We start from the raw sequence: 24185 nt of genomic DNA on the forward strand, positions 1-24185 counted from the left end.
CTGAAAACCCAATTAAACACTGATGCTTTACTATTAATAATCTAATAATGACATACTATAATAAAAACTCACTCATAAACTCACCTGTGTACTTTTTAAGTAGGATTTTTTTTCATGCAGGCTTTTTTTTTTTTACTTGCAGTATTTTCACATTGCTGAAAACTTCTTCCACCTTTGCACTGGAGTAAATGTACTCAGTTACTTTCCACTTACTCAGCTCAGTCTCGAGTTTTGCGGATGATGCAACGTGACGTCAGAGACAGCCGGGGAACCGAGCAAGCTGCAGCTGTTTCTGCTGCTTTCCCAACAACCGCCTGCACCTCACCGACATCGCGGCAACAGCATACCGTTCAGTTCGCGCCTTCCAGTTTAAAGGAAAACCTTCGGTGAGTATAAAACCCGCGTTTTATATTTATAAGATGCGACGCGTTAAATAGTCACGCAGAGACGGCGACCGTCTGGATTTCGCTGGAAAACAGGGCAGCCAACAACAACAACAACAACAACAACAAAACAAAAAACGCCAGAAATTCCAAGTGTCACGAGTGATGCAGCTGTTCGTGTCTCTCAAACTGCACATCTGGATTATGTTGGTAAAAATATATTTTTTTTTTTTTAAAAAAAACCCACAAAGCGAGTCTATTGTGTTGTTTCAGCGTTTAATGTACACGTTGACGCGACTAGTTTGGCGTCTTTTTGTGATACACGAGAGGCACGAACCGAGGTCGGTCGGTCGGTCGGTCGGTCGAAATATACCCGAAACACGCACGTGGACGATGCTCATCACTTAAAATGTTTATTTTCAAAGAACATTGTTTGATCAATCATCTCGCGGTGGCGCGAGCCCGTCACGAGGAAGTTTTTTTCCCAACCCTAGTCTCGTGCATGCACCAACAAGGAGGCAGATCCAGGTCGTTAGGAAACCAGTTGAGGAAACGTCGTCATCGGCTTCAATGCGTGCTGATTTATTGAACCTTTACTCTGCCAAGTAAAGAGTATGTAGCTAAATTAAATTAAAGAAATTGGTAAACAAGTATTAGTTGCAAATGCTCATATAGAGATAAACTCAATGCATTTTTTTTCCCATTCTAAATTATGTTTATTCATTATCAAAAACTTGTACCAAATTTCTCCTGTTCAACTTTCTGCGGCCCAAATAAGATCGTACTTTTATCCTCGCCTGTGTGTTTGTTGATTTGATATTACAGAAGGTTGTTTTTTTAACTCCCAGTGCAGCTGGAGTTATGTATTAACCTCTCCTCAGGGACCGATTCCCTCCTCTCCGTCTGCAGAGACCCGACGACCCTCATCATGTCTAAAGGAACCGTGGTTCTGGCCTACAGCGGCGGACTGGACACGTCCTGTATTCTGGTGTGGCTCAAGGAACAAGGCTACGACGTCATCACCTACTTGGTGAGTGTTTTCTGCACAACGTGTTGCGCAACAGGTGACTTTAGGGTTGTGTTGTCGGGCCAGCTGCTTGCGTACCTCGTGTATGTACAGAGGGTCCTCTATGGGACCGTCCTAAAACAACCTTCCACAGCTACAGTACTGCTTCTCTCACATCCACAGGATTTGGCTTCATAATGCCAACGTAAATCTCGCTGGATTTACATTTGGCCCGCGAGGCGACTCAGACCTGCAGAGCAGGCAGAATTATTTGTTGTCTGACTACATTCAATGGTTTTGTGGTTTGGTGTCGAGGGGGGGAGGGGGGGGGGGGGAGGGGGGGTTAGTCACTGTTCACAATGATGCATCAAGCACATCGGACAGAAATGGAGAATTAATGATGATTGTTTGTAATTTAGTGTGCCAGCTTTTTACACCATTTTAATAGTTTAGTTTTAAATGTTCTATATTGAATATGAGTCTTTTTAAAAGCTACACTGACAGATTAAAGGAATAACGGGGAATTTTAAATATTTACATTTGGGTTTACTGGGTCGGTTCCTTTGCTCAGGAGATCCGACGGCCTCTTTTATTCTCGGTTTCAGCTACGATGAGGTTGAAACATCTCGACACGCGTGATCTGAATTACAAGATGGCGTATTGTCAGAATTAACACTTGCACAGACGTGTGCCTCTCGTGTGTCGGCGCATATCATTTCCGACCGCGTTTTTCTTCGTTTCTCAATGTTGTGTGCGATTAAATGTCGTTCCAGGCCAACATCGGGCAAGAGGAAGATTTTGAAGCTGCCAGGAAGAAGGCAGAAAGCCTCGGTGCAAAGAAGGTGAGCGACAATGAAACATGACGACAGTTGTAGGCTGACATCGTACCTGAGCACCTTAAATAAAATACCAAATGAAACTTTATATCTTTCATTCATATTGTAATTGATTTGTCTTCAGGGTTCCCTGAAACATGAACTCATGCATGTTGTGCCAGCTGACCGTCAAATCCTGGATGTTCGAGCTTATTTCTTTCGCGAGAAGGAAAATACTTCACAGGATTTGAATCAAAGATGTAACTCCTGTGTAGGTTTTCATCGAAGACCTGCGCACCCAGTTTGTGGAGGACTTCATCTGGCCCGCGGTTCAGGCCAACGCCGTCTACGAAGACCGCTACCTGCTGGGCACCGCGGTGGCGCGGCCCTGCATCGCCCGGCGTCAGGTCGAGATCGCACGCAGGGAGGGCGCCCAGTTCGTCTCCCACGGTGCCACCGGGAAGGTAAATCGCTCTCCGGATAATATCGCCACTCTGACGACTGAAATCTCAAATTGTTGACTTTCTTTTTTTTCCTGAGAGCTGGGATTGAAAAGCTGCTTTTTAAGGCCCGTTTACTGGTTCTGAAATTCAACCCTTGACATTATGATTACAAGCTTTGGAGCCCCGAGTGACCTTTTCTGAACACAAACTAGTTAACCTCGTTAACTAGGTCACCACAGACTAGACATTAGACTTTAGCTGCTGTGTTTGCAGGTTGAATATTAACCTCTGTTGACTGAAACCTCAGCAGTGAGTTAGAAATCCAACGTCTGCAAATCTATTTATTGATTTTTTTTCACTGGGAAACTGTAATTTTACTTCTTATTAGTCATCCATTAAAAAAAAAAAAAAAAAGAAGAAGCCTCCTGCGAGTCTGAAACAGATGCTACCGTTTCTACTGCCTGCTCTTTTATTCACACTGCCTGAGTCACCAGCTGAATGAAACGAATCTCTGCACTTCAAATTCAAATCTGAATATGTTTTTTTGCACTTCGGAGCGCCGCCAGACGTTTCTGAGTCTGACGAGCGCTGGTGAGTGACAGCTGCTGACTGCTCATCAGCCTGGATACCATGCAAAAAGTGAATGACTTTTTTCTGAAGGTTCACGCTGTCATCTCATGCTCTCGTATTTTACTTTGACAATCAAAGCACACGTCTAAAGGGATTCAAAAAAAGTTTGTAATGCTCAAGGTGTGAAGTAAGTTTTGCATGTTGTGAAGGTAGAAAAAAAAATACTAATAAAAAAACATAGGTCTTTTTTTTCTAACTATTTTAACTGGACAGAACAACTTTAATTCATCGAAACTTTCTAAATGTGCTAATAATAATAAACAGTTAATATATAATAAACAGCTTTGGCATGTAGATAGGATGAGGTGAAATGCAGTGTCCATATTTCTCCTGTAGATGGAGACAAACACCACATTTATATCGTAGTAGTGCAGCTTGTGGATTTGGTTCACTTTCTTTGACATTTTATTGGCCAAATATTTACCAAATCAATCAAGAAAATAACTATATCTCTATAACCGTTAATAAGACCGCTGGATGTTGAAAACACCTCACACGCAGAACATCGTACTGAACTATCGTTTGTACTTTTCAGGGAAATGACCAGGATCCGCTTTGAGCTCACATGCTACGCCCTCTACCCCGAGGTCCAGGTGAGTTTGCTGTTTCATTGTATGGAGGTGATTTTTTTTTTTTAAATTATTGATTACCATTATTTTTGCAGGAATAGCCTTCTCGAGATTCTCTCACCAATATGTCACTAATACATAAACCAGTTGAAATGAAAATGGTGTGTACCGTGAGGTAATGTTGCTGCAGCAGGAACAAACCTCTCGACCGTCTCTTTGTCCAGATCATTGCACCGTGGAGGATCCCGGAGTTTTACAACCGCTTCCGTGGGAGGAAGGACCTGATGGAATATGCACAGGTAACTGACTCGGCAGTGTGATGTCAGAATCCCAGAAGTTTATTTATTTGAATGAGTCTTGTCAACAATTATGACCCTGATTTACCATTTTGGATGCACACACACACACACACACACACACACACACACACACACACACACACACACACACACACACACACACACACACACACACACACACACACACACACACACACACACACACACACACACACACACACACACACACACACACACACACACACACACACACACACACACACACACACACACACACACACACACACACACACACACACACACACACACACACACACACACACACACACACACACACACACACACACACACACACACACACACACACACACACACACACACACACACACACACACACACACACACACACACACACACACACACACACACACACACACACACACACACACACACACACACACACACACACACACACACACACACACACACACACACACACACACACACACACACACACACACACACACACACACACACACACACACACACACACACACACACACACACACACACACACACACACACACACACACACACACACACACACACACACACACACACACACACACACACACACACACACACACACACACACACACACACACACACACACACACACACACACACACACACACACACACACACACACACACACACACACACACACACACACACACACACACACACACACACACACACACACACACACACACACATAAAAATACAAACATCCCCGTCAAAAGTTACCGAGGCAAAAAGTGCCAACATGACAGTCAACAGTCCAAAACCATACATGTTCTTATTTTGTATTTATATATTAGCTGTAATTTCATTTTTGATTGATGTGGTGGAGTTTTCCCAATTTCTGTTTCCATCCTTTTTCTATCTGTAGCTGTCTTGTCTCTCGTGCTGCTGTGACCACCTTGGGATCAATAAAGAGTTATCCATAAACTTCAAACAGACTTTTAACACCAACTGAAACATTTAATCATTCTCAGATTGAATTATTGCGACCGCTGTCCCGACATGGTCCCGTCTGATGGTGCTCCTGACCCGGTTTTCCCCCACTAGAGGGTGGTCATGATGTTTTAGCCAACACCTCGTGCAGTACTTCTTTAAAAACAATGAATTGTTGACTTTTTCCTTTTAAACATAACAAAATGACCTTTGGTTATTTTTGTCATTTTGAAATCATGAAGACAAAAGAAATGTAGAGAAACATGTGTTTTGCTTCCACAGCGTGCCAGAAACCAGCTGTTTGAAATAGGTTTCTTGGTTTTCTTGTATTCAGAACTTTTATCGGTGGACAGGTATAATTCTGATTTGAAGTCTCGGTGCTGGTTGTAACACAATGACGTCTTTCTCTGCAGGAACACGGCATCCCGGTGCCCGTCACTCCTCGGGCCCCCTGGAGCATGGACGCCAACCTCATGCACATCAGGTGGGTTGGACGGGTGAAATGCACCTTCTTTAGATTATATTATATTATGAAATAAATAGACCGTAATTCTACAAATTATGTTTCTTTACAGCTATGAGTCCGGCATCCTGGAGAACCCCAAGGTGAGTTCCCAAAGTCGTGAGAATAATCGGTCCTAATAGCAGTCATTCCTTTGGTCCTTCTTCATCTTTACACAGTTCATCAGTGTGGAGTGATTTTTGTGAAATTCAAAGCTAAAACTGGTGTAATGTATGACTTCATAACTCAAGAAATGTTATTTGCAACCTTGATCGGTGACATCACCGTTTACGAACTTCTAAACGCGAAAGCTGATCAGGAAGCAACAGTTTGTTCAAGTGAAAACAACATACATCTCAAAATGTGGGAGATTTTACATCAACATCCGTTCTTCAAATGTTTTCTACTCCTACTTCATCTTGATTTAATCTTGAGCTGGAGTAAAAATCAAAGAGACAAATTTACACAAAACCTGACAGCATGCACAGAAATGTACTTTAAACTGATCTCCTTTGTTGTCCAGCGTTTGCTGTTATTTACTCAAAGCAAACAGAGAAATCGTACGAGAATGATTTTGTACAGTGAAATGTGTGAGTGACGCATCAGTCGGCCCGCTCTCCTTTTTGCTGACCCGTGCCACCCGAGACAAACACGACTCTCTCCCAGCGCCACGGGTGAGACGAGAGTTTGATCTCTGCTGGGGTCGGAGGTCAATGCAGTACATACAGGTTGCCCCCGGTGACCCCGAAGCTCCCATCCCTTGGTAGCTGTGTCTGTGTCTGTGTCTCTCGTCACCCCGGGTCCTCGCCGGGCCCTGGGAAGAGCCCGGGACACACAGACACTGACTTGTCGTCAGCAACGCTTCGACTAATTCCCGATTTCATGGGAGCCGGGGAGGGGGAAGGGTTAGGGCGTTGCACCCAGCTGGGGCCTCCTGAGTTTCAGCCCCAGCTCCTCGGGACCTCATTGTTCTACTGGTTGCGCCGCCGCAGGCTGCGACGTGGGAGGGGAGCCATTTCATCATGACACCGTGACACCAAAATGTCACCAGTAACAGTAAAGTACAAAGACGGTGCGCCAGACAGATGAGTCCCCAAAGGACGGGGAGGCGAGGGGGGTCCCGCGCTGCTGGAGGGGAGGTGCAGGGGTAGGGCCACTGTAACTCAGACCTCGAGCGCTCGCTCTCTTTCTCTGGCCCTTTCCCACCCCTCCGCTGCCTCTTCAGCGCTCGTCCTGTGGAGAAATGTTTTGAATAGAACAGCTCAATAGCATCGCGATGTATGATGGAAGTATTGTCTCACTGATTTCATTCAGGGGCTTTTTGTGTCAGACCATTTGCTCCGATATTGAATCGATTCATGGCATTAAATACAATGAAATATTTATGGTGCCGAGGTCTAAAAGGGGTTTTGAATACATTACAGGGGGCGCAAAATTATAGTTTGAACTCCTGAAAGAGTTGGAATAATTTAGTAATTCCAGCGGCGACGTCATCTCGCCCACTCTGCAGTTGGAGTTTTACCAAGTATGTTTTGTTTTTTAAGGTCACAACAGCAGCATTTTTAAGTATCACTTTTAGATTTAACACCAGTTTAAATGCTACCTAAAAGTGCAAATGAAATGAAAACTCTCCCCCCAAAAAAAAGCCAATTTCTCCCACGAACGGTCAAACCAACGTGTCAGATTGTGATCCGGGTCGTCTGAAAGAGGTCACCTTGTTTTAAGTATCTCCTCTCTATATCAGTATCCTCCTGTTACAGCCCTGAAGGCTGAGGCCGGACCCAACTCCCCCCCCCCTCCTCCCGCCCCACCACCCCCACCTGTGATACAATGGCCTCTCTCTGCTCAACACCGTCAGATTAGGAAATGTCCAAATGGTCGCTCATATGTTCTGCTGTAGATAAGAGTCGGCAGAGTTCAGGTTACTCTGTGATTAACACCGTATCCTTCCCGATAACCCCGAACCGTGTTGCCGTGGCTACCACGGCCCGCAGACCTTTTATTTACTCGTCTCCATCTGGCGGCGTTAACCTGTGTGAAGACACGCGCTGAGGGGCAACTTGCTGCCGTCGTGAGGTGGAATAGGTTCAGGCTTCCTGCTTTTTGTTGGCCATTTTGTCACATGATGCATTTGTCTACATAGAATCTCATTCAGAAATACGCGAGATCGTAAAAGCTGTCCCTTTAAAATCTCGGGCCAAAAACAATATATCGGTGTGGTTATTTCATCAACAATGTCACCAGAAATATCTTCCATCATGACATCGTACCAGATCGCATACAAACAATGTGCCGACTGTTGGATGCCTCCGCATCCTCCGGTTTCCTCCCGATCTCCGCCGTCTTCGTCCCGCCACACATGAGCGGTCAGAGCCCGCCCTGCGGCCGGCCGACACTTGTCCCGAGTCATTAAAACATCACCTCGGTCTTAATTATAGCCTCTTGTCGGCGAGTTTCCTCCGGGCCCACTTTGTTCTTTCGATCAGGGAGCTGACGGGCGTGAAGCAGCGAGCCGCCGCTCACCCGGAGGAAATGAAAACTTGTCGTCCGCCGATCGGATTGGCTTTCGCTGGACAGATGGATGGTCGGAGGGGGACCGCCCGTAGGGGGAGGAAGTGGGCTCGTAGGTGTACGTATACACGCGAATGCGTCCTTCGAAGCGAAGAGGTCGGCGTTTGTCATGTTGCCTTCGCTGCCCTCGGGGCTGAGTGGGTCCTGACCTGTCATACTTAGCGAGCGGCCCTCCGTGTCCGTCCCAGCATCGCTCCACGGAGACGTGTCTGCTGTCCTCATTAAATTCAGCTGAGGCGATCCGGCATTAACCAAAACGTCCTTGGTGTTAAGAATATAAATATCTTTTCCGGCACGTCACGTGTATATTGTTTCATTTTTTTGGGCTCAATTTGCCAAGTTTACATTTGGAAAAGAAGGACAGACTTGAAACGTAGTGATTTAAACATCATTTCCAATCCGTTGCGCCAAAGATGTTTTTACCATCCTCGCTTCTCTTCCGTCTCCCTCTCAGCTTCCTTCCCTCCCTCCTCCCACCTCCCCTCCTCCCCTTCCCCTCCTGCCACCTCTGCCATTCTTGGCCCCTTTTTTTTGGTGTCGATTGAAAACCAATGAGGCAACTAATAAGTGGAAAGATAGAAATTTACTTGCTTTAAGTTCATGCGTCAGCCTCCTTCTTTGCTGTATGGGGCACGTTTAGCACAACAATATCGCAGAAGCAAAGACTGCCAAAGGAGCTGCTCTGTGCTACATGATGGTGCGCTTCACGCCCCATTTCCCACCAATACCCCTGCCCCCCCTCGCCTCCTCTATTTCTACCTTTTCCTCTCTTTCAGGGCCACGGCTTTGGGACAGGTCCACCTGCAGGGGGTTTGAATTGAAATGCATTGATCTCTCAAACACTGGAAACAACCCTATCCCCTTTAGTTCCCTTTTTTTTTCCCCCCTCTTCGTATCAAATGGCTCATATTTATCGTTGGAGCACAAATGAGTTTTCTGGCATTACTGGGAATTTGAATACATTTTTAAAATGTGTTTTTAATTGATTGGGTATAAATTGTTTCATGTTCTTTCTTTAAGAGTGCCGTTTTGCACTTTTCTTATTTTAAAGGCAACAAAGACACTCGAAGGGAACAAAACGGTCATTTTAAACCAAGAAATTTAAATTTTATTTATTTTAGAGTTAATTTTTAAAAGCCTGAATTTGGAGCTGACCATTTAATTCATGTATAACCTATCAAAAACTATATAAAGGTAATAAATACATTAAGTTTTCCTAGAAGTTGTGAACTTGCTAATGGTTCTTATGTTGCTCTACTGTGTTTATCTGAAGGTTGAAAAAGACGGCCCAAAAAAAAATGCACCCCCCCCCTCCCCCAAGAGTACGCATCAAAAGGCTTTTTAGGAGAGTCATTTTGTCCCTCTCCTGTTCGCTCTCATTTGGCATCTTTCAGGGCACTGAGGCAGAAAATAAAGGAGAGGGAGACGGCTGCCTTCCCAGTCAATTTTGGTGTTTAGTTAAAAGGAAGGAAAGTGATTGCGCTGCTCGTTTTCTCCTCACTGACAGGCGGCGAGCGGATGCCGATTAGTTATTGTATGATGATTTAGAGTCTGGTAAAGCTTTCCATTTAAATGCACCCAGTAGTTATTTTGCATAGTCCCCCTGCAATTTGCCTCAGCTCAGGAGACATTGGCCATCGTCTTGTCCTAATGCTGTGTAATTGTTGGAGGGGGTGCATCGCTGGGCGGACGCGTCGGACCGCTACGCTCTTCTGGGTCCCGACCATGACTTACTGAAATCGCTCCCGCCAGCTGGAAACAAACGACAAATGTCTGTCACCCGGGATAACTTTAGTGGATGCAGGGTGTTGACTTGAAGGCTTTTGTTGTGTGATTTCCATTTATGAGAAAAAAAGAAAAGAAAAAAAGTGTTTTGAAAATAAGTCGGAAGAGAAAGTCACTCAAAATCTGAAAGTAGGAAACGAAGAGGAGGAGGAAGAGAGGAGGAGGAGGTCACGCCATCTGGAGACACATGACACAGACAGGCCGTCGAATGTTATTGAGGATTTCCTGTTGCAGGTGTTTTCTGACTCTTCTCCAGGATGTGACTCATTTCTTTCTCTAGCCCTCATATATACACTTTCTCTCTGCGTCCTGCGTTTCCCCGCCTCCCCCCTGTGGTGACGGGCCAGACGGGGAAAATTAAACCAAATAGAGGAGAAAAATTGAACATTGATTTTTGTCTTCACTCGACTCCTGATGTTGTTTTCACTCACCTCACACAATAGTCCCACATTCACGGTGCTGTTCTTTGACGAGGTCGTAGAAGGTCCCAGTTATTCATCAAGTGCAGTGAAGTGTGTGAAATGGAGATGTTGATTACTTTTTTGTGTTTTTCTTTTCTTTTTTTTTTTTTCTCAGAGCCACGCTCCGGCTGACCTGTACCTGATGACCAAGGACCCCGAGGATTCTCCCAACGTCCCGGACGTCCTGGAGATAGAGTTCAAAAACGGTTTGTGTGTTTGCAACACGTCGCCTGTTAATTACTCCGTCAGCCTGCGTTCGTCTTTAACCTCACGACTGCTCAAAGCTCCAGTCCTTGATGTTGATATGAACACATGTAAAATACTTGTTTAGAACTCGCATAATTGATTTGACCTCATTCATTTCATGAAAAATAATTATACATTTGACTCGGTGAAAATGAAGTCAAATATTAATATTAATTAATATACAACAAAAGTTTCCACTTAAGCTGAAATCAAAATGAAAATGTCTGGATGATGATTTATCTTTTCATGTCAAGATTAGTGGAACGGATTGAAATTCATACATTTTGTGAGCAAGAATTGAAGCACGTCTTTTGCATTTGGGCTTCAATTATGTCAAACGGATTAAATTCAAACAAAATTTTCGCTTACACTTAAAAAATCTCGAGTTAGATTTCTGAATTCCATCAAACCCAGATGCATGTTGTTCTTTTTCATGCATACACTCACTCGCATATCATTTCTGAGCTTCTGTCATCAGTAAAATTCAAATCCACGCCTCTTTTATTACTTAACATTGATGGTTGTAGCCGCAGGGCCTCGGCTCTGACCCGGCTGCACTTTAGCACCATTTCTGACCACCCAGACTTATCCCTAACCCCTCACGGCATTGCTTGGTCCAAAGCCGCCTTGTTTGGCCCGGGGGCGCACACCCAGGCCGGAAGCATTAACCACAGCTAAAACACCGAGCCCCGAGGCGCCACAGAAAACGCTCATTAGATGTACTGCCACGAGGGCCGGGCTGAAAAGTAGAAAGTGTCACATGTTTGTGCAAAAATAAAATGGGAAGACGCCTCCAGGCCCGAGGCAAACGCCACAGATGTCCCTTCAACCCTGGCGGAGGCTGAAGTACCAGAACATCAATCGGCCAAGAGACACTACCTCCTCTGATCACGCGGGGTTAATGGGCAGCTTTATGACTTATAATTGGGATTTAAGGCAGGTTCAAAAGTTTGGCAGAAGATTTGCAGTCAGTAAAGCAGCCAGAGGTGCAAAGTACAAATTCTTCAATCGGTATGGATCTGTAACAAAATGGTGTTCAGATCTCCCTTTTTACCAGCTTCCCAAAGAAAATGTTTAACTGTGAAACAAGCTGGTCGGTGTCAGTCCAGCGGCTTTTGTAAAACAGCGATGCACTAGTAAAGCCTAGTCTGGTTTCGCGGGTTCTTTGCCGGCCTGCGCTCCATTTTCACACATATTCTCTGTGCCTTTATTGAGCACCCTATGACAAAAGCTGTTTTAGTTGTCCACACAAAGGCCCAAGCCTACTCCTCCCTCTGAGCACAAGATCAGCACAAGAATGTTTCATTTCATTCCCCCTCCCACCTTTTCATCCCTGCCTTTCTCACCAAAGTTTTCTCACTGATTTAAAAAAGAATATTTAAACGACAGGAACCTTTTTCCCCCGTCAAACGCTCTTTTTTTTATTTTTTTTTTTATAAAAAAGAAAAATTTCTTCCCTCCCTCCTTTCACGCCAAAGAAAGTGAGGAGGAAAAAGAGACAGAGAGGAAAAATGTAAAGCAGTAATTTTTCCTACAACTGTGTCTGCGCTCCCATTGTCTGCACTGTTAGGCTGCGAAGAACTGAAGAAAAGGATCACGAGTAGAAAAAGACCCCTCGAGTGAATGATGGAACCCGCAACATGGAGAGAGCAAGAAAAAGAGAGCCCGGGGACGAAAGGCCAGCCCCGACACTCCCACGTTCAGACACTCACTTAATTTATTTGAACTTTTAATCTAATTATTAGATATCTGGGAGGGGGGTGCGGGTTTAAGAATGCACCATCCGTCCTGCCCTCTCCTGCACCGGGTTTTTCTTCTTCTGTTTTTTTTAATTTTTTTTCATGGGAGCGACCGCGATTCCCTCGATATGAGAATGGGCCGTCAACAAAGCCCTTGTCTAAAAAAATTAGTCAAGTCCCTCGCATGTCATTCCTGTCGGGGGGCTTTGGACACACCGGCTGAAAGGCGACCGCAAGCGCTGCTCTTCTCTTCTCGAGCTTGTTTGACTGACAACTGCGAGCATGCTGAAGTATGTCGGGCTCTGCTCTGGACGGACGGACGGACGGACGGACACGCAGCACATTCCTACTCACTTCCTCCCCGTGCAGTCTTTAAAGAAGTTATATTCCCTTCTCACATTCACCCCTTGTTTGTTTCCCCGTCGCCACCTTTGGTCCGCGTTGCTCGTCGAAGGTCCGCGGCAGTGATTGATGTGCACTTGGTTTTAAGTGGATCTGCGGAGGAAGCGTGTGTGCAGCTAACGTAGGCGTCGTTTCTTTTTTTTTCTTTTTTTTTTTTAAAGAGAAATCCGCCGTGCGTCGGAGGCACGTCGGTCGGTCGGTCGGTCGGTCGGGAGATGGGAGATGGATCTGCAGGTGTTTTTTGTCTCCCGCACATGCGCACGAACACACAAACACTCAAAGAAATCTCAGTGCTAAACAGAGTTTTGGGTAACAAAGCTGCGTGTGTAATTGAATTAGGTAAAGGCCTGCCCACGATTTCACAGCTTTCAAACGAGCAGGGCCTTTGAATTTATTAGCCCTTCTCCCATCTTCCTTTGTAATGGTTTTCACTTTTCGCTGACGACTGCGGATTTTTTTTTCACTTGTCAGCCGATGTGATCAAGTCTTTCTTCACCTTTTGGAATTAAATCTTTTCATCAGTTTTTGAAAAGTCATTTCCCAAAACTGTTCATTAACTGTGCAAAAATGTAATTTAGACTTGTTGCCTTTTTGAGTTGTGTGTTTGTTTGTTTCTCTGGTTTTGCTCTTTCATTACTCTGTAATAGGTTTTATGAAAATGTGGATTATATGAAGAGTAATTTAATTTAACAGCTATCTGCTTTGCTGCAGCGACATTTACTTTATTTGGACTGTGATGGAATTTGGAAATGTCATAATTTTTTTTTTAAAAATCCAGTATTAAAAATGTGCTGTTATTTGTTGATGGTGTGACATTTTATTTCTTTAGGAGTTCCTGTCAAGGTGATCAATGTGAAAGAGAGCGAATCCAAAGACGCACCACTGGAGATCTTCTCATACCTCAACGAGATCGGGTGAGTATCTCTATTAAATTGTATTACGCATCTGTTAAACGAAGAAAAAAAAAAGTATGACTTGGATATCCAGGGACTTTCAGCCTCCTATATTGAAGCGGTGAGTCCTCGGAGGTGGAGCAGTGAAGTCGCTGCTGGTCTGGGATCAGATTCTCTTCAGCTTTTCCCTCTCTGCTTCCCACCTGTCAGAATAAATGAAAAGTAGTGAAAGTGAGCCAGCCGACACCAAAAGACCAGTTTTGAGCTCAGTGTTGACCACGAGGAGTTTTCTTTGTCCTTAACCTCCCACTGGAGGCCGTCTGTGTCTCTTCATTACAAGCATCGTTTAATGAAATGGTACGAACTACAAACTAGTTTGCAATATTTCTGCTTCTTGATGGCATTGAATTCTTTTTTTTTTTTCTCAGGAAAATATTGAAATAGTTTTTCTGCTTAATCAAAATGTTATATTTAGGGAGAGGAGATAATAAAGGAGGCAGCCTGTTTGTAGAAGATGCCAAAACAGATTTTTACCAAAGATGCTGGCAGTCCTGTGGAAATATTATTAAAGAGAAATAATCTGAATTTCTAATATCGGTTCATGTACTGTGGTGTTTAATACATTTATTGTCAGCTGGTCTCATTGCTGTGAAAAGTTTGTCACAGCAATGAGACAGTGATGCTCAATTAATGCAAATACACATAAAACCTGAAACATGTACCCAGAGTGAGATGGGGTCTGTTTTTTATTTACCTGGTACAATCATGTTAGAAACAAATGATGCATTGACATGACGGTTGGATTAATCTGCATCAATTCAAGCTGTTTCAGAAAATGAAGCACCACTTTGATGCATGTAGTGTTACATGTGTTTAGCCAGGTGTTGTTCACATGTAATCGAACGGAGGTAAACCTGACACTAATAACGCTTTGCTTCCACGACAATGTTTGTTCCACCCTTCTCACCTCCAAAGTACAGACTGAATTTCAAAGTCAGGAAATTGATCAAATGTGGGAGCGTTGATCGCTTCGATCGTGCAGCCGATGTGATGATGGGCTCCTTCCTCTCGAAGGCCGAAGTGAACGCGTCCAGTGAACCTGTCTTTGTCTCGTAGAGGAAAACACGGAGTTGGCCGGATTGACATCGTAGAGAACCGCTTCATCGGCATGAAGTCCCGAGGTGAGGAATTGGCAGCCCGTCGCGGTGATGACATTTTCTCTATTTGTGCTAAATTAGTTTGACGGACTTCTTGACTCACTCAAACAATGATACACACTGCAAATGCAGTGAGATGGAAACATTTGCACTTACTCTCAAATGCCTCTCAGTATTTTAATTTTACATGCGTTCAAAAGCCTTCCTTTCACTTTCCGGGGCTTTCATGCAATTTGCCGTTATTTTACATGAGTGCTTTAAGTGTCACGCTCGCTATTCTGCCTCCATAAAAGTGGGCTGGATGGCAAACGCACTCTTAAGAGAAATGTTTTTCCTCTGGTTCACCTGGAATCACAGACACCGAAGTTACTCCCATTCACTTATGCATGCGCACACACACACACACACACACACACACACACACACACACACACACACACACACACACACACACACACACACAGTGTAGAAGATGAAGGTGCACATGCTCCACTGGATACATACAAATACACCGTTGGTCACATATGTGCACGTTTAGTCGCACACGGATGTTTTTGTCTCTTTATCTTTGGCGTCAACAAGCAATTTGAAAAGCTCCTTTGTTAGGTTCTCTACACGTGTTACCGCAGCAAACATGCACGGCCAGTGTGCTGTGGTGCGCGCGCACACACACACACACACACACACACACACACACACACACACACACACACACACACACTTCTCTTTCTCCCCCACGACACGATGTGCTATGATTGACAAATTGACTGGCCAGCAAACTGTAGCTGTGGCGCAACTTGGCAGGTAGAAATTGGAAAATGGGAAGCCCACTTTTCTCTCCCCTCGGCTGAACAAAAGATCAAAGCTGTTTCCTCCACTGAAGCAACAGGAAGAGGTGGAGCGGAGGTGGAGCGGAGGTGCCCGAGCGGTTCAATAACTACCGTCGAGTGGACATGTTGGTCTCCTCTGGAATGGCAGTCGTGTTCTGCACAATGGATGATGGGAGGGATCGAACGGGGGGGGACATGTCATACGTATTTGTGTTGGGTCATATTTATTTGTGTTGGGTCATATTTATTTGTGTGTGGGGGGGTGTGAGGATTGAAAATGGTTTGTCAAGAAGGTTTTGTCAGCGGCCTGTGAGCCGGACGAACATTTCCCAGCTGTCAAACCTGTAAGCTGTGCACCGGTGAGGAAGCTGCACCGATCAACGGGAACGGCCTCGTCTTTTCATGAACACGGGGCTTCGTGTCAAACTCCAACACGGTGGACCGAATTATCATTTTTGTAATGTTTTTTTTCTACTTGTTTATTTCTGTCGTCGCGCCACTAACGAGCAAAAGCTGTGTCACTTTAGGATGAACTGGCGTGACGTCCTCTCCATCTTCAGATATTTATCTATGTTTGCTTGTTTATAACTTTTTGCCCAAAAGGCTTAAGAAGATTTAATTCCTGAGCTGAAGCCCTTCAGCCCTTCAGCCCTTCAGGCCTGCAGCGTGGTCAGCATACCAGCAGTAACTGTATAAAAGATTAAAACCTAAAAAAAAAACAACACTGCAGGTTTTTTTGTGTCTTTAAGCCCAACTCGACTGCCACTGTTGGAGCTTAAGCAGATAACGTTTCATTGTTTCCGCCTCTCTGTTAAGCCGAGTTGTGTTGGAGGGCAGTTTTAACATATTTATCTGATAGAAGCTCCCTGAAATGTCCCTGCGTGCCCTTTTTAGCACGGGATCACCAAAAAGCCAAAAGTCTTTCCAGCTCAGGTGGCAACCCTTTGAGGCTTTAGACAATTAGCGGCATCGCTAAGCTCTGCTTTTGCCTTACAGCACAAATGCTTCTCCATTTTCAGATCAGGACCGATGCTGTAGTATTTGGGGTTGTACAGATTGGAAGAGATTAAATAGCGTTCATCTGTTAACTCTCAGGAAACGGTTTTAGATTCAGACAAATTGTGGATGTCGGCCATGAAGTGTCTGACTGGCAGCTCGGCTTTAAATCAAAGAAGTGTGACTGTCATTCAAACTGACAGCTGGCGTGAGGACCCATGTATTGAATGGGGGGGAAACGGCACTCCTGGTCTCCAAATTTCAGCTCTCGCCAAAATGTCTGTCATTAATGAAGGTCCTTTTTTTTTCCCTCTATTGTCAGGTCTGTCTTGCAGCCTTTTCCCTGTCCTTCGTTTGTTTTAGCTGACATGGAAGTGACAGCTTCATTTCTCCTGTCATCTACCTCATCTTTTCTTCCCTCACCCCTCCCTCCCTGTCCAGAGGGGGTAAATTGCAGGGTAGGCAGAGTCCTCGTCCAGACTGCAGGCTGGCAGGGGCCTCCTACCCCGTCATTTACCCAGGACAGGCTCGTCATGTCATGTCTGTCTGTCAGACGGCTGATGGCGAACAGAGCGGTTTGCTCGTAGGTAGTTCAGACGAACAGAACAGGGCCTGTAGTTTCTGTTCCTGTGAACGGCCTCCGAGGAGAGCGGTGACCTCGCCACAGGTTGCGGTGAAACAAGAGAAAAGCGTGTTGAATATTTTAGACGGACAAAACCGTTGAGTTGGGTAAAGCATGCAAAATTATAACTGCTTGATCAGGAATATTGGAGCTGAATGTTGTCATTTTGCATCGTTAGTATGATTTCCATCAACCTGTATAAAAACAGGAATATCATATTTCCGTGTGGTTTGTTTGTTATACTATAATCGTGGAGCAGAAAAAGACAATTAAATAGCTAATCTTACATATTTGTATGAAAATGAATCTTACTAATCTGTTAACTTCTGTTTAAAATCCAACTGTTGTGATTTGTGCACGTGTTCATGAGTTTAATTGCCTTCTTTCCTCTTGTGTTGTTTGCAGGGATCTATGAAACCCCGGGAGGCACGGTTCTGTTGAAGGCCCATTTAGACATCGAGACCTTCACCATGGACAAAGAGGTGCGCAGGATCAAACAGGGACTCGGTATCAAGTTCTCTGAACTCGTCTACAACGGTAAGTGCTTGTTTCACTTATTCTTTAATTCTCCTTCGCAGCAAACATGCCACATGTGTACATGTATGTTCAGTGAGTGTGTGTGTGTGTGTGTGTGTGTGTGTGTGTGTGTGCTTTTCTTGGCTCAGGTGTCTTAATCCTCCCTTCTGCTCAGTCTCCAGTCTCCTGCACCTTCATCCACATAATAGGATCAGCGCCATTACAGACTGACTACTAGGCCACTCCGGTTCTGCCCTCCAGAGACGGGAAGCGAACACATAAAGGTGTTCCCTTCAGAAGCAGGGCGGAGATTAAACCCACTGTGGGTTTAAATCATTAATAACTCTGCTGATAGCAGACGGCTGGCAGTGGGGCTTATGTTAACAAGGCACCTGTCCTGCATCTGTTTACGGCACCGTTTACCCAAACAGGTTTTTATTGAGAAGTTGCAGCGGTTCGGTACCAACACGTCAAGCTTTTCACAAACGGAAAGTAAACGGCTGATTAATGGTCAAATAATTGCTTGATCATTTTTTTTTTAATCATTCATTAAGTAAAAGCACCAAACATTTGTAGCATCTTAAATAAAGATATTGTTTTAGTTTCACATCATTTTGAACCGCTGATTATTTGAAAAAAAAAAAATACATCTAATTTCAGGTATTCAGTATAATTGATTTTCAGTAATCAATAATAAATATGATAATTCTTCCCCAAACTAACCACCAGACATGGAGATCTTCCAGCGACACGAAGATCAAATAAAATGCAGTTTATTCTTTAGAGTAAACTGTGTTCAACACCTTGTTCCAAACGAGAGGAAATGAAATCGGGGAAAGATTGTGTCTTTGAACCCGACGACGAGGTGATGAGAGAAGGACCTCCTGCTGGGCGGGGCGTGCCTGACCTCTGAACACATATAGACACGTCGCCTCGCCCATCTGTCTCAGAAACTGATGAGTTCCAGGTCAGAAAAATGGGAGAAAAGAAAGTTGTGGATGAACTTCACCTGCGACTGGAATGATGAACGCAGACCCTGCGACTAACGGAGGCTTTTTCATAATTGCTCCATCTTCTATATTGTTTTGGCCATCATCCAATTCATTACATTTATGAAGATTTTAGGCACTTCAGATGTTTAAATTCGTATCCATCACACGTTTCCATCAGGGAGGTGTCTGATGGATACCGAGGATCATCTCCAGCGAGGAGACTTGTCATGTTATGTCGTCAATCTTGGATTTCACAAAGTGAAAGAGAGCTGCAGAAAAGCTGTGATGAGTAACTCGACATAGCTGGAAAGAATTCATCAACTTCTGTTATTTAAATAAATATTGCACAAATAAAGACTTTTCAGAAACGTGCTGAATTCATTTGAGTGTATGCAGCTTTTGCACATTTCTTTGATTTGCCTTGTGTGTGTTATCAGGTTAGAGTATTTCTAAGGGTTTTATTTGTGTTGCAGGTTTCTGGTACAGCCCCGAGTGTGATTTCGTGCGACACTGCATCGCCAAGTCGCAGGAGAACGTGGAGGGCAAAGTACAGCTGTCTGTCTTCAAGGGTCAGGTCTACCTCCTGGGACGAGAGTCACCCAAGTCCCTCTACAACGAAGAGTTGGTCAGGTAAGTGTGTGTGTGTGTGTGTGTGTGTGTGTGTGTGTGTGTGTGTGTGTGTGTGTGTGTGTGTGTGTGTGTGTGTGTGTGTGTGTGTGTGTGTGTGTGTGTGTGTGTGTGTGTGTGTGTGAGAAACAGAACAACGTGTGTGTGCTCGTTCCAGCGTGGCAGCTGTTGTTCGGTGCAGATATTCCACCAGTCGGCCTGTTGTCAGGTCAGCGATGACCTCCACATCGGCACACTAAACCCATCCCGGCTCACAAAGACATCAGACAAGTGTCAAACTCAGTTCCTGCAGGGCAGCCCCTCCCTCCCCGATCCCCCCCCCCTCCCCTCGCCCCGAGGCCTCTTAGCGGTGGTAACAGTGGGTTTGTTCAGGAGGCTGACCCCCGATGCCCTCTGGGTAGGCTCAGCACTGACCAAAGTAAAAAAAATAACAACCCTCCATATGTCTCTCCATCTCCACTTCAGTCCTTCAGTCACACACAGTCCAGTTGTACCCTAGAGTCAGAGAGCTAATGGTGTTTTCAGCCAGCGGAGAGGTGATTTCACTGGGCTTTCAAGAGCAAAGTAACGGGGTGTCATGCTAGTTAAGCAGGTCAGAAAGAGGGAGACAAAACAACATGCCTCGCACAGTCAGCCATTCAGGGCCTTACATGGTTTGGCAAGCGAAAAAGCATGTAAAAAAATTTTTTTTTTAAATAAATCAATGCAGTGAGTGTGTATTTTGTCTTCTGTGAGATAAACGGAGATTATACTGAACTCAGACTTGGCCTCCGTTCAGCTCTTTCAACCCTTATTGGCTTTTTTTTTGTACAGTTTTTTCTGAGTAAAGATTTTGTTTGCAATAAAACATTTTAAAGAACTGCTGAATCACTCTCGAGATAAATTACAACTCATCAATCTTTAAAAAAACAAAACAACCTGTTCACTTATCAAGGCCCATGCTGTGATTTCAACACTTGACGTTGTAGAAACACAGCTGGAGCGTCACATCTGTGTGTCCTCGGGGTCACGGACAGACGGACCCAGAAGTTCCTGATAAAGCGACTCATTAGAAACGTCCAGAGAAAAGGCCGTCACACATCTGTCTCCATGGAGCTCGATTTCTGAGCCCAGAGTCAGTATTAATATTAAAGAATAATGAAGACAGCATGATATTATTTGATATTTGTTTTCATTTTTTTTGGCAAAAGTCCTTCTGATTTTTTTTATTTTTTTTTAAATAGTTGAGTTGAAGAAGATATGTTCACTGTTAAGTTGTGGCTTTTTTCTGAAGATTGTGTAACGACTGCGTTGGCAAATTTACATATAACAGTCAAAATAATTTAATTGATTTTAATTTAACAAAGTCAATACTCTAATCCAGATATCTTCTACAGTTCTTCTGGATTAGTCCTCTACGGTGTTTTCGTCCACTTTCAGTCCCTCCAAATGTTTCACAATAAAAGCCTCGTGAAGAAATGAAGGGTTTCCGTCTACTCGTGGGCTTTTAATTTGAAACAGATACAGGAAGTGCTGAGTTTGTGTTAACGTGTACGGCAGGGCAAACGGCAGCAGATCAAAACTTCGAGTTTATGTTGTAAATCAATCGATACACCATCAACGCCAACATGACAGCTTTGACCCATTTAGTTTAGAATTGACTCTGTTTCATGACATCAGCTTTAGAGATGATTGAATCTTCAAACACGTAAAAACGTTAATGATTTTCAGCCGGATCAGGTGAACTGAGAACATGTAATTTCCTCACTTAGGGAAAAAAAAAGTGGCACTACACCTGCGCTAATATTAATATTGGTACTAAAAATCCACCATCAGTCGGGCAAAACTCTCTGCTGTCTAATAAAACAAACAATTCCCCCAGTGTCAATATACTGTCTCTTGTGTTTCACCAAAATCTTTAAGTAAAATCAGACTTGTGAGTCAGGCTTTAAAAAAAATTAAAAAAACAACTAAGAACACCACTTCACAAAACATTTCAATAGTTGGCAACGGTTTGTGGATTTATGATATGCTGTTTATAACTTTTATTAATTTTGTAAATTTTGATAAAAGGCTTTTAGTGCAACATCTGAACTTCTGCGGTACCATTGACATACATGTACCTGCCAGCGGTACACCTGGAGGCAGCAGTCTTTCTCTCACACACACACACACACACACACACACACACACACACACACACACACACACACACACACACACACACACACACACACACACACACACACACACACACACACAAACCTGTCACAGTCGCACACACCGACCAGATTAGGCTCGAGACCCCCGCTGACATCCTGTTGGCTCTCGGCGGGCGACAGTAAACGGCGTCATTAACACAGTGGTAATACAGCCCGCCGCCGCACCCATCTGAGACACAAATGTCACCCTCCTCGCTCTCGGCTGGCGTCGCTCTCAATTAGACTGCAGGGTTTCTTAAAGGAATACACAATCGCATGCTCACACACACACACAAAGTGCCATATTCTTTGTGGCCACTCACTCATAATGGTGTTCAGGTGCCGGGTAGGGAGCCTTGTATTGAGAGTTGATGATTTAGTTGTCGGCCTTTCTTTTTATAGTGTTTATCCTATCATTTGTTGGCAATTTCCTCTTTTGCTAAGTGCTTTTGAAGAATGGGTGCAAGCTGTAGATCGGGAGTTGGGGGTGTCACGGGGAGGAAAGGACTCGGAGAGAGAGTGTATTAAACACGGCAGGTAGAAACTGCTGTAATTACACGGCACACGGGCGCTCTTTGTGAGACACCCGCGCACGCCAACACGACGTCTGCAACCGGCAGCCTCAACAACACCGGCACAAGTTATAGATCTACTTCTGTTTTTTTTTTTTAGAAAGGAAGTGGATAAACCAGAAGACAAACATCAGATTACAAAATCATCTCAACACTTAGCTCACATCTGATATGATGGGATTGTTTTCAGATGGGTTATGTGCATCTTTGTGCACGCGAGCGTGTTTTGGTTGTGGCGTATTGATCCGCCGTCGTTCACGACCAACAACGCTAAAGAAGCGCATTCAGAGGAAAATCGATCAGAGCGTCATTTCAAAAGAGCAGATTATCAGCGACGCTGTTATCCCAGCAGTCGAAAAGGCTCTTATGTTTACTGCAATGATACCAAACATTTCAATCAGTTTATCACCACAATATCCTGTAACTTTTTCCCCTTTCAGTTCTCAGTTGCTCTTTCGTGCTCCATTTTTCTCCTGCCTCACATTTAAAGATTGACCTGTTTGTTTTTTGTTTTTCTTGATTCATTTCCGCTCCAGCATGGACGTGCAGGGAGACTACGACCCATGTGACGCCTCCGGATTCATCAGGATCAACGCCGTCAGGTTAGCGCAGCTTAAATCTTAAGAATTATTCCCAACAGCTGCACAAAACATCTAAGAAAAATAAAAAGTCATTCCTTTTCCTGTTTGTCCTCCACAGGTTGAGGGAACACCACCGCCTGCAGGGATTCTCCAGCACCGAGCAGTAACCATCTTCCCTCCTCGCTCCACCGAGTCCCCGACAGCACCAGGTTCCCATTAGTGCCTCCATCGTCTACCTTCTGCCTTATTATCTTTAGTGTTACTTGTATTAGCATCAGGATATCTAACAGTCAGGCAGACTGTGCTGAATAGTTTCATAGGTGGTAAAAAGAGGAGGAAAGAAAATATGGCATGAAAACTGTCTCCAGATAATCCAACAATATTCTGTGGAGGAACACTTAATATAATGTGTTTATTAGTGTTTTTTACTTCCTGAATTTGTTCATTCTGGGCTTCAGTAGGTTGCCACTACAAAGTGTTTGTTGCTGAAATAAAAAGGAGGTAATTGTGTTTTTTTTTCTTCCTGTTTTTTTTTATTAATTGTTCATAGTATTCATGTGCTACATGAATTACATGCAAAACAGTATTGTGATGTGCATCAGATGCTGTCTGTATGCATGTTTAATAGTTCATGTCTTTGGCAGGCAGCCTATTCATTAATGCCTGCCTGTTTAACTCTTGGGACGCTGTATCATATTTACAATATGCAGATGAAGCGTTGCAGAAGCTCGGCGCAGGCCGAAGCCAACACGGTGGCTCGCTGATGGCCACCGGAGCGGAAGTGATGAGGCCATTTCAGAGCTCAAATGGCACAAGTCAGATGGAAGGAAAACCAATTGGCCACATATGTATATTTCACTGCACAGCGGGAGGTCCCACTCTTAGAGAACGGAGGAGAAAGGCAGCAGCAATTTAAAGACAAAGACTTGTAGGATTCATTTTTACCTTTTTTTTTTTTTTTTTTTTTTTAATTGGAAAGCTTGGTGTGGAGGAGCAGGGTGTTATTTAAAAAGGGATGAAGAAACAGGTGAACATAAGAATGGAGTTAATAAGGCTTAAATGAGTCCAAAAAAAATAATCTGTAAAATTATCTTTAACATGGAGCAAATGGAAATGTGAATTGTGTGGTGATCAGGAAGTATGTCAGCTGTACGGCAGCTTTTCTAAATGAACCAACAACGTGGCGACTGATCCAAAGAGCTCAGATACCAGATGAACAAATTACATAGATGGATGGAGGAAGACTTTATTAATCCCACAGTGGGGAAATTTAATCGTCACAGCAGCAAAGAAGCAGTTAGGAAAATAAAGGTGCACACAATAAGGAAAAATTACAAATCCATCTGCAATA

At 44.1% G+C, this 24185-nt stretch overlaps 1 protein-coding gene across 1 annotated transcript; it reads left to right on the plus strand.

The window, feature by feature from the left end:
• Positions 1-275: 275 nt before the first annotated feature.
• Positions 276-23344, plus strand: ass1 (argininosuccinate synthase 1). The gene is given in 16 exon segments (XM_069715294.1): positions 276-386; positions 1293-1413; positions 2163-2231; positions 2480-2668; positions 3813-3824; positions 3826-3870; positions 4071-4145; positions 5576-5646; positions 5738-5768; positions 10597-10687; positions 13698-13782; positions 14878-14942; positions 17772-17903; positions 19348-19504; positions 22790-22855; positions 22953-23344. Coding segments are annotated over 15 exon segments (1239 nt in total). The 5' UTR covers positions 276-386; positions 1293-1311; the 3' UTR covers positions 23002-23344.
• Positions 23345-24185: the final 841 nt, after the last annotated feature.

This window comes from Brachyistius frenatus, unplaced genomic scaffold, assembly GCF_029030835.1.
Source record: "Brachyistius frenatus isolate BFR_SWC_R1_liver_20210118 unplaced genomic scaffold, ASM2903083v1 Contig_140, whole genome shotgun sequence".
NCBI lineage: Eukaryota > Metazoa > Chordata > Actinopteri > Embiotocidae > Brachyistius > Brachyistius frenatus.